Consider the following 11864-nt stretch of genomic DNA (forward strand, 5'->3'; position numbering starts at 1 on the left):
TAAACCTGTCAACATGGTCTTAATAGACTTTGGGGGATGCGTTCATTTCCTGAACAAAACAGGAAGAGTTTAGAGATGCAGGCTGAGGAAACCCTAGCTTCCTTAAGCACAGCTTAATGGATCATTCTGGTAGGAGTTGAGACTAGAATGCTCCTAGGAAGATGGACACTGAGGTCTGCTCCCTCGGTTATGGGGAACAAGAATTTTTAGTGGAAACTGAAGGCCTCTTGTGTTATATTTGGCAAAGAATGCAGCTTCATTCCAATCATTTTCTGAAAAAGTTGAGTGGGGCTGAACTCAAGTGGACTAATTTAACTGGTGGGTAAAATCAGGACAGCACAATATTCACACTGTGACAATGGTTACTAGCTCGCTTGCTTTACCCATCCTTACAGTGAGAGCGGAAAGTACAGAAAGATGAGAAATGTGCCATTTCACAAGGAGTGGAGTTGGAACCCAGTTAAAGCTGAGGACAGGACAGAGGTGATGCAGACATGACTGCAATCTAGAGATCACTACCACCAAGGAGGAGCCTCAGACTTTACACTCCAATATGAAATGTGTCTTGTTGGGGGATATTCAATCCCACTGTGAACCCCAAGTTTGCATTTGCATTAAATAAAATTAACCTTGGGTCAGGAGGCTGTTAGTAACTAGTTGACAGGAAGTAACCATAGAGTATCAGAGGGCATCTGGAAGAGATAGAGGGATGCACCAGAAGTAGTAGGGAGGGATTTGGAGTGGCTTTTTTTGTTTGGTGGAGCGGAAGGACGCTCTCTTTGAGAGACACCAGCAAGGACAGAGGGTCAGCTAGCTACTACTCAGCCTCTCTGAGCTAGCAGGTTTCACTCCAGCCTTTGAATCTCAAGTCTTATTTATAAAAGAACGAGAGAATTTTAGTTAAACTACCTTTAGCAGCAGCGGCAGAGCCAATGCCTGTGGGAACAGAAATCCCGCCAGGCTGCGGCCTGAGCAGCCAGGGCACTGCCAGAGAAGCAGGCCGTAACTTCAGAGTCGCAATTGCTAGCTGAAATAGCAGTAGATTAAGGCACAGCCACTGTGCCACAGATAAAACAACAGTGTCTCGAGGGCATGACCCCATCCATCCAGAGCTCCACAGAATGACAAAATCCACTTTGAGGGAGAATGCCTGAAAAGGAAAAGCCTTCTAGGTACCCTGCTGAACAATGGCTGTCTAGGAGTGTCTTCCCAGCTGTGGAGCACACCAGAGGACTTCACTTTTCCCTGCCCTAAAGAAGCACCTTTCTCCAGGCTTCCGTCACTCTTCATTCCCACAGGTATCTTATACCATATCCTTAAATGGCATGTGCAGATGTGAGGCTCCTCCCTCCTCAGGACTAATGTAAATAAACTTTCTCTTTTGCAAAACTTGTCACACTTCAGAGACTGGCACACTGTGCCAACAGACAAAACATATTCCCTTCAAAAACAAAGGTGCCAGCTAAATATTATAGACTTAGATGTTAAATGCATTAATGCTTATCAAATACTTATGTCCACTAATGGATAAACAACCAATTCCTATTGGAGGGGAGTGATGTTCTCAGAAGAGTTAGAGCCTTTCAGATTCTGGTTACTGAATACTAAAGGCATTAGAACTAAATAGAACTGGTGATAAAGAATGTGTAACAATAAATACTTAATGAGCTAGAAGTGACTCTTCTAATTAAGAGATCTAATAACTGTCACTAGTCAATAGCCACAAAAAGGCAATAGTGAAGGTTATACTTTCAAATGAAAACAGTGGTACCTTCTAATGCCAAGAAATACCAATGAGTTAGTAAGAATTCACGTCACCCATACACATACACGCACAAATGCTTTATTAATACAATATACATAAACTATAAAGGAGTAAGTTTAAATATCTGCATCGTAACAAACAGGCGGCAGTTCGACATCCAGGGTGGAAAGAATGCTGGAAGGAGATTGCAACGGATCTGGAGGGAAAGGAATTTCTCATTAGAGTTCTGCAGATCCTGTAGCCGTTATCCATAACAAACACTAGCTGCTACTTCCATCCTAGATTCATTTACCTAACGACTCTCATACAACATGCAGATGTCTTAAACGTGGCGGTGGTCTCAGAACTGACCGTCAAGAAGTAGGTCTTGCCAGGCGGTGGTGGCGCACGCCTTTAATCCCAGCACTCGGGAGGCAGAGGCAGGTGGATCTCTTTGAGTTCGAGGCCAGCCTGGTCTACAGAGTGCGAGATCCAGGAAAGGCGCAAAGCTACACAGAGAAACCCTGTCTCGAAAAACCAAAAAAATAAAACTAAATAAATAAATAAGAAGTAGGTCTTAAAAGTATGTGAACCCACTTGTTCTTTCAAGCATCAGGAAAGTCTAAGTCCTAAAATAGGACTGACCACCCACGTCATCAGAGCACATGGTCTGATGATGTCTTCTGACCGCCAGTTCCAGCTAAGACCTTAAGCTTTGGGACAGTAAGGTCTACGCTGCAGCACAGGTGTCCTGGTCCTGGTAGCCATGGATGGAACCTGGATTGCTCAACCCATCATGGTTACCACAGATGTCAACTCATCGCCTAAGAAGCTGTATGTTAAATTTCATCTTCTGCTATAACTAAAGGCTGACCAGATTCCAGAATTACTTCATTTGTGATTAAAACATTAATGGCTGAGGAAAGTTCTTCTTACTCTGAAATTCTGCCCTAGTAGTCCCAAGGACAGAAGCTGCACACAGGCTCACATGTACAACTCTGTCCCCACGGCAATCAAGTGTCATGTAACAAGTTGCTCACAGCTTTTCGAGGACACTGCTCACTTACTAGATTCCCATGGTAGAAAGGGTGTCTTCAGAGGCGAAGGGGGGTCCAGGTGCAGCAGCTTCTCAAGCCCGCTCTCCTCATTCAGGATCATGAGAGGCACTCCATTCAAGGGGAGATGTGCAATCTGGTGCTCCTCAGGCAGGTCAAAACTCTCAAAATCTGTCACAAAGGAAAGCAAGCATCAGGGCCATGCTCCTTCAGCCCAGTCAAGGTAACAGCAGTGAAGTACATTAAGTCAAAATATTCTTCACCGCTACTCGTAATTCAAAAAATAGAGCCAATTTAATAATAGCCAGTTAAATAATTAAATTACTGTCTTAAGGTAAATATTACTTTTACCATACTCAGCAAAAAGTGTAATTGTGCCAGGCGGTGGTGGCACACGCCTCTAGTCCCAGCACTCGGGAGACAGAGCCAAGCAGATCTCTGTGAGTTCAAGGACAGCCTGGTCTACAGAGTGAGATCCAGTACAGGCACCACAACTACACAGAGAAACCTTGTCTCGAAAAAAACAAACAAAAAGTATAATTGTAACAGCTCTTGAAGTCTCTTTAATAAACTGTGTGTTTCAAGTATGGCGGGTAGCACAAGACTATAATCCCAGCACTTGGAAGGCTGACGCAGGAGCATCACCATGAGTTTGAAGTCACCCTGAGCTACAAAGCAAGGTCCCATTCCCTGTCAGAGATTCAGTAATAACCTGAGAACTGCACACCAGAAGAAAATATGCCCGCAGTGAGGTCACAGAAAAGGGATTCGCAATGATCTGAGTTGTAAGTCAAGCCAGGATTTTTTCCTGGAAGACACTTTTCATCTGAAAAGAGAGTGTATTTGTCTAATAACCTCTCAAGGAATGAGGGAAGTCTATCACACTTCAAGGAAAATTTTGTCACCAATGACAGAACTCAGAAACATAAAAAGTTTAGAACTGTGGAACACTCACCTGCAATAGTTAGCATGACGTTAATTTGAAATTTTCTCTTGCATTACTTTAGACTTGCCCTTTTCTTTTTGTTTGAGACGGAGTCTCTCTACACAGCCCTGGCTGGCCTCGAACTCAGATCAGTCTGCTTCTGTCTGGGACTAAAGAAAGCTATCCTTGACCCTTTCTAATGACATCAGAGGTGATATCAAACAATACACTTATTTGAGACAGGTCTGTTTATGTATCCCTGGCTATCCTGGAACTCGCTGTGTAGACCAGGCTGGCCCTGAACTTACACAATGATGACCTTGAGCTTCTGATTTCCCCCAACATCTTTGCTCCCATTCTCCCTCTGACCGTAGGTGATACCCTGGCAAGTGACTCCACCTGAACAAGTCTGTAACCCAGGTCCAGACAGTTTCAGAGTCTGCGCTACACATCACAGTCACAGGGCATTACAGTGAGAATCTCCAGCTGAGAGCGTTTCCGCCATACCAAAGACCTTACCTAGAGGATTGAAGGGGAAGAACTTCTCTATTTCTGGGTAAGTGTCATCAGAAGCAGGAACAGAGCCCTGTGTCTTAGCAACCTTCTCGGAGATAGGGACAGAGCCTTGTGTCTTAGCAACCTTCTCAGTGATCTAGAAAAACCCAAGAGAAAAAGCACCCGTTAGAAGTCTTGCCACCTACATGGTAACATGAGGTTGGAGGGCCTCTTCAAATGATGAGGCCACACTTTACAATTTGTCAATTCCATGTGACAGTTCTTGGTTTTCATGATTCAGTCAGAAGATAAGGAGAGAACTGACTCCTAGCAGTTCTCCGACGTCGACATACATGCCATCCCATGTGCAGACCCTGCCCTCCACATACACTCAAACACACAAGCTAAGGGGCTGGAGAGAGGACTCAGTGGTTAAGAGTACTTGCTCCTCTTACAGAGGACCCAAGTTCCATTCCCAGCACCCACAGGGCGGTCACAGCTGTCTGTAACTCCAGTTCGACGGATGATGTCCCTTTAAAGTCCTCCTCAGGCACATGGTACACTTACATACTACACAGGCAAACAACCATACACAAAACTAAGACTATTGTTTTTCAAGTTAAGCCAGAAATTTTAGCACCTATCCACATGTATTTCCAAGAACACTGAGCAGGGTTAATTTGAGGCTAATTAGCTCGGCTGTTCAAACCCAACAGTAGAGAAGATAGGCTTGAGGCACCCCAGAATAGTAGCTAATCCTGGGAGTCATTTTTACCTTATAAAAGTATGATTGTTCCGTCACTGTTACCTGAATGATTTGCTTGGCTAATATTAACAAGTTTGTTTTCCTTAAATATATGGGATTAAGGAGGAGGAAAACATAAAAACATCTGAAGAATAATACCAGGGAGGCAATCAATAGCAGTAGGCCAAAACAGAAGCCTGGGCGCTCTGGATCTTACCTCATCTATGCGTCGGCCAGAACTGGGGGGGTGGAGGGGGCTAGCTCAGGCTGGCCTTCAACCAGCCCACCCTCCAGCTTCAGCTTCCCCAAGCGTGAGGGTTGCAGGTGTCTATCAGACCCAGCTAAGTACTTCACACATCTGCTAAGTGGCATCTAACCAGCTGCTTCCGGGTACTAGTTAAGGACAGCTGAGGCAAAACCAGCACTAGCTACTTCTAAGAGTTACAATCTCAAGATACTGAGCAACCTGAAGTAGTGCAGCATACCTCTCCTCTGCTCATTTGTTTATGGACCTCGAGCCATCTCCTACATGGAAGAAAGCCAAGTACGAAGTCCTTTTTTAGGCATCAAAAGTGCCACAGTGGGGCTTGAGATGGCTCAGTGATTAAGAGCACTTGTGGTGGTATTGTGTTCCCCAAAATAGTGTGCACCCTAATAAACTTATCTGGGGTCAGAGACAGAACAGCCAGTAGATAGATACAAAGGCTAGAAAATGATGGCACTCACACCTTTAATCCTAGCATTCCAGAGGTAGAAATCCCTCTGGATCTCTGTGAGTTCAAGGCCACATTGGAAACAGCCAGGCATGGTGACACACGCCTTTAATCCCAAGAAGTGAGCCTTTAATCCCAGGGAGTGATGGCAAAAACAGAAAGATATAGAAGGCGTGAAGACCAGAAACTAGAAACATTTGGCTGGTTAAGCTTTCAGGCTTCTAGCAGCAGTTCAGCTGAGATTCATTCTGGATGAGGACTCAGAGGCTTCCAGTCTGAGGAAACAGGATCAGCTGAGGAATTGGCAAGGTGAGGTAGCTGTGGCTTGTCCTGCTTCTCTGATCTTCCAGCATTCACCCCAATAACTGGCCTCAGGTCTGAGTTTATTAATAAGACTCTTTAAGATTCCTGCTACAAGCACTTGCTGCTGCTTTTCCAAAGAAGCTGGATTCGGTTCCTAGTACCTATCTAAGTCAGCTCACAACTGCCTACAGCTCCAGTTCCAAAGGACCCAGCGCCCTCTCTTCTGCCCTCCTAGGGTGCCCCCACACATGCAGAATTCATGTACATTGAAGCCCACACGAATGAAAATAATCAACTTTTTTTTTTTTTTAAGTGCAAAGTACATCATCTTCATATCATTTACTCACCTTTTTCACCGTCAAAGTTGGCTGTTTTTGTTTGAGGGGTCTATTAGTCTTCACTGGCTTTTCTGTAGCTCTGTTGACCGTTCCCAAAGCCTTTCTGCTGGCTTTAGGCAGGGCTGGAGCATTGAACACTTTGCCACCTTGTGGCTTTGAAACCTGCAACTTCCCATCTAAGGCCTTGACTGTTGAAAAAAAAAAAAGTATAATCATAAGAATATCAAGGGCTCAGTGGGTAAAGCTGCCAAAGCTAACCACCTGAGTTCAGCCCCCAGACCCCACATAGTGTAAGGGGAACCGACTCTCACAGGTTGTCCTCTGACCTCCACAGGCACACCACGGAACGTGTGTGCCCCCATGCATACACAAACAAAGGTAACGTATACGGTGTTCTTAAAGATTAGACCAAATAAACACCTCATCAACTTGACCCAATTCTCACCCACAAATCCATACTGCTTTTTTTGGGCAATGTTTTAGCACACTGTTAAATAACCTCTTTAAGACAATAGGCTGACAGCTGGGTGTGGTGGAGCACACTTTTGATGCCAGCACTCAGGAGACAAGAGGAAGGTGGATCTCAGGTGAGTTCGAGGCCAGCCTGGTCTACAAATCAAGTTCCAAGACAGCCACAACTGTTACAGAGAAACCCTGTCTCAAAAAACAAAAAACATAGCCAGGCAGTGGTAGCGCACGCCTTTAATCCCAGCACTTGGGAGGCAGAGGCAGGTGGATCTCTGTGAGTTCGGGGCCAGCCTGGGCTACCAAGTGAGTTCCGGGAAAGGCGCAAAGCTACACAGGGAAACCATGTCTCGAAAAACCAAAAAAGAAAGAAAAAACAAACAAAAAACATGAAGCCAGGCACTGGCATGTGCCTTTAATTCTAGCACTTGGGGAGGCAGCAGAGGCAAGTGGATCTCTGAGTTCAATGCCAGCCTGATCTATATAGCAAGTTCCAGACCAGTTAAAGCAGCACAGGGAGGCTCTGCTTCAAAAAATAGAGCCAGTGGACTTAGCTTAATAGGTAGAATGCTTGCCTAGCATTTGAGAAGCCCCGAGTTCCATCCCCAGCATTGCACAAACCAGGCACTGCGGCCCACACCTGTAATCACTGCACTGGGAAGGGGGGGGGGGGGGGGGCAGAAGGCTCAGAAGTTCAAGATCATCTAGGTAACGTAGGGAATTAAAGGCCAGTCTGAACTACATGACACCTTTTCTAAAATTAAAACGATAATAAGCATGAAAATGTATCAAGCCTGACTCTAATCAACCACAAAGGACACTAAGGCTAGGGGTTCCACTCGTAACCCACCCGCCACTCCTGTATATTTGAAGACAGACCAAGGCTTACCACCAGACCCCAGCTTCAGCCCATCCTTAGATGCCAAACGGCTGCCTGGTTCTTCGTTATCCTTGTCAACAAAGATCAGAGTAGCCATCCTGGATTACTCTAGAGGAGAGAACTACACATCAGATACTGGCATTGGGGAAGGCAGGAAGAGCTAAGTGGCAACCGAGACCGAAATTTGAGGGTACATGTGCACCAAAAAATAATAATAATAATAGAATTAAGATGGAGAAGCCAACAGGCTTCATCCAGATCTGAAATCTTCAAGCCAGGGTCAGAAATACCAAACTCCTACAAGAAAGGCAGTTGAAGCTGGCACCCAACAAAACTATGCCCAGGCTGTAATCTGAGTTATAGGGGGGAGGAGGAGGAGGGGGAGGAGGAGGAGGAGGAGGAGGAGGAGGAGGAGGAGGAGGAGGAGGAGGAGGAGGAGGAGGAGGAGGAGGAGGAGGAGGAGGAAGGAGGTTCAGAAGTTCAAGGTTGGTCTCGCGTACACAACAAGTTCGAGATCAGCCTGGCTGCTTGAGACCCTAAGAGGGAGGCAGGGAAGAAGGAAAAGGAAAAACAGCGTCGTCGCGGGTCGAGCCCGCCAACAGCACCCAGGGATGCGGGACCGAGTGAGGCTCAGATCCCGACCCTGCTTCGGCCTCCGGTCAGCCCCCCGCCACCCCAAGCTCACCCGCAACATCCTAACCGCTAAACTCACCCAAGACTGCTCCACCAACGACCCCGCACACCGCGGTTTAAAACACAACTCGCGCCTCAATTGGTCCATCCGAGAGGAGGCGGGGCCTGGAGTCTGAGAACCAATGAGAGCAGCCGAAGTTTTCAGCCACCGCCCCCGTCCCGCGCCTCTCTCCCAGGAATTAAAAAACTAGGATCCTACATTGTCCAAAACTCCTGATAGGCTTTCTGTTATCCACAGCGTGGACCTTCGAGGAGGCACAGGACAGTAACAAAATCGTCGTTTCCTTAAACTTTAAAGTATTTTTTTTTTTTTGTAACAGAGTTTCATGTGACCCAGGCTGTCCTTGAACTAGCTATGTAGTGGATGGTGGATGATGACCTTGAACTCCTGATCCTGTTTCCTGTCTCCTAACAGCTGGGATTACTGACTATGCCACCATTCCAGGCTTACTTTTATGTTTTTGGCTTTTTTGAGATATGCCGCTCAGGTTTGCCTGGAACCCACTAGCCCAGGGATACTGGGATCAGAGTAGCCAGAGTGGATCCTCCAAGGGACAGGCATACATGTTGTATTTTAAAACGGCGGGAAGGAGTCACACCATACAATAGGGTCCATGTAGGAAGTTTATTAAGAGAGGAGAGAAAAGGGGCAGAGAAGGGCGCAGGGATCCGTCCCTGGGGACGAGGAAGGAGAAGAGAAAGGTGGGCAAAAGCCCGTCTTTTATAAGGAAACGAATACAGACAGGAGGTGCTCTTAGTGGCTGCAGCTGAGGTATTTCCTGTCAGGACCCTAAGGGCAGGCCAGTACATACGCCTAAATGCTAATACACATTAGATATTAGCATTTGGGAAAGGCTAAAAAGGGTAAGTAACCGTAGAGACCAAGCTTCATCCAGGACACATGTGCACTAGAGAAGCCAAGAGGTTTATTCAGATGTAAAATCTTAAAGTCAAAGTCAGAGGCACTCAACTACTGAGAAGATGGTTTGAGTCAGCACCCATCAAAACAGTCACCGAGACTGGAGAGATGGCTCAGCAGTTAAGAGCATTTGCTGCTCTTGCAGAGGACCCTGCTTGCCCTGGAACTCACTATGTAGACCAGAGATCTGCCTGTCTGTGCCTCCTGAGTAGTAGTGATTTCTGCTGATTTTTAAGTATTGTGGAAATTCGGCAGGTTTGAAGACAAATGGAAATCGTTTGAGAACCTAGCCCTTCTCGTTGAAATAAGCATTATTAATATCATTGGAGACTTTCCCTACTCCCTTTTTTCCTATGAATGTTTGATTACATTTAATTAGTAGAAAAGTTCCTTAGTCTGCTTGATGGGCCCATTCCAATGTCAGCAGTGTTGTATATTCCTAAGAACATTCTAAAGTTCCATGATAGTGGGATATACGTCCTAGGATTTTCACCCATTCTTTGCTGCTGGGTACTCAGATTCTTTTTAAAATGGTAGTGAGAGCCTGCAAAGTCCTCCGCCCTACAGAGAGCCGCAAGAGACAATTGATGTGTGAGTGGTGGGTGTTAGTTATTTAGCAGCACTCTTACCCTCCGAGGAAATGTCACAAAACACGACAGACTCCACTAACAAGAGTTTTATTAAGATGAGAGAAAAGGACAGACAAGTGCTCAGGCCTCACCGGTCCACACAGCTGACCTGGACTGTTCTGCCGCAGGGATTCAGTGACAGTCCACACCTATTTGGTCAGGCTCTGGCCCCTGACCTGTTTTCTCTGTCTCTCCCTGGCTCTAAACTAATACAGTATGTAGATGATATTTTACTGTGTAGCCCGTCCTTACAGGTTAGCCAAACTAACACCTCTGCTCTCCTAAATTTCTTATCCAGCCAGGGTTAGAGGGTATCTCCTTCTAAAGTTCAGCTGTCAAGTCCCCAGGTCACCTATTTGGGTCTATCCATTACTCCAACTCACAAGGCTATTACTGTAGACAGGAAGCGTCTAATCCAGTCTCTTACAGTCCCTTCTACTAAACAGGAGATTCTGTCTTTCCTAGGAATAGCTGGCTTTGTACGGTCCTGGGTTCCATCTTTTTCTCTCCTTGCTCGCCCCTTATACGAGGCAGCTCAGGGCTAGTCACATGAGCCCCTCCTCCATCCTGTCACTAAACCTTTCCAAAAGCTCCGACAGGCCCTTCTTCAGGCCCCAGCGCTCCATCTCCCAGACTTAACCCGTCCCTTCTCCCTCTATGTAGCAGAGAAGGAGGGATTTGCCCTGGGAACTCTAGGGCATCAGCTGGGACCCTCCTTTGCACCTGTAGCCTATCTGTCAAAGAAGCTAGACCTTACCAGTCAGGGCTGGGCACCTTGCATCCGTGCCTTAGCAGCTGCAGAGCTCCTTATTCGGGAATCAAAGAAGCTAAGTTTTGGGTCATCCATTACTGTTTTCTCTCACCATAATCTGTCCCATATCTTAACTTATAAAGGCCTACAAACTTTACCTCCTTCCCGGGTTCTTTCTCTCCAGGTGGCATTACTAGAGGATGCCACACTTACTTTCCGGACTTGTCCACCTCTTAGTATTTCAAGACTCCTTCCTCAACCTAACGCTGACTATTCTCCTTCTCATTCCTGCACTGAAACTTTAGAAGAGCTGCTACCTCACCCTTCACACATACAGGAGGGCACATTGCCTCAGGCTACTTATACCTGGTACACAGATGGCAGCTCCTTCTTATATGAAGGGACCCATAAAGCAGGTTATGCCATAGTGTCAGATACTGAGACAGTAGAGGCACAGGCATTACCCACACACACCACTAACCAGCAGGCTGAGCTGATAGCTCTCACCCATGCCTTCCAATTGGCACAGGGACAATCTCTAAATGTTTACACAGACTCCAAATATGCTTTTCATATCCTCCTGTCCCACACTGCTATTTGGAGGGAGCGTGGTCTTCTCACAGCAAAAGGGGGATCAATATCTAACTCAGGCCAAATAATGGCCATGCTGGAGGCTTCCCACCTCCCCAAGGCTTTAGGAATTGTCCACTGCCGGTCTCATCAGACCGATAGCTCCATCATCTCTAGGAGAAACAACCAGACTGACCAGGCAGCCAGAACAGCGGCCCTCCAGGGCCAAGTCTCACCTCACCCACCACAGGGAATTCATACAGTACAGCCTACACCCTCACAGGGAACTCCAGACACTAGACAAATTCTTTCCTATCTACAGCAACTCTTTCATCCTAATAATCTTGCTCTGTCTCAATTCGTAAAAGCTCACCTGCAGCCCACCTCTGAGGACTTACAGTTCTTAAGAACTATTACTGCCTCTTGTGAGATCTGCCAAAAAACAGATCCCAATACTGAGTACAGGAGTCAGCCTTTTCCCACCCACCAGGCTACAGGTTCCCTTCCAGGGACTGACTGGCAGCTCGATTTTATCCATATGCCCACTGTCAGGAAAGTTAAATATCTCCTCGTGATGGTAGACTCATTTTCAAATTCAGTGGAGGCATATCCGGTTTCTAATAAGCGGGCTCAGACAGT

The 11864-nt window shown here is 46.4% G+C and overlaps 1 protein-coding gene across 1 annotated transcript; it reads right to left on the reverse strand.

Moving 5' to 3' along the window:
* Window positions 1–1827: 1827 nt before the first annotated feature.
* Pttg1 (PTTG1 regulator of sister chromatid separation, securin) lies at window positions 1828–8499 on the reverse strand. Its single transcript, XM_059269258.1, has 6 exons — window positions 8376–8499; window positions 7673–7771; window positions 6328–6506; window positions 4244–4376; window positions 2812–2970; window positions 1828–1961 (listed from the first exon to the last, which is right to left on the reverse strand). The coding sequence occupies exons 2-6, from the start codon at window positions 7758–7760 to the stop codon at window positions 1882–1884; spliced, it is 639 nt and encodes a 212-aa protein (XP_059125241.1). The 5' UTR covers window positions 7761–7771; window positions 8376–8499; the 3' UTR covers window positions 1828–1881.
* Between the last annotated feature and the right edge of the window lie 3365 nt (window positions 8500–11864).

This window comes from Peromyscus eremicus, chromosome 8a, assembly GCF_949786415.1.
Source record: "Peromyscus eremicus chromosome 8a, PerEre_H2_v1, whole genome shotgun sequence".
Taxonomy (NCBI): Eukaryota; Metazoa; Chordata; class Mammalia; order Rodentia; family Cricetidae; genus Peromyscus; species Peromyscus eremicus.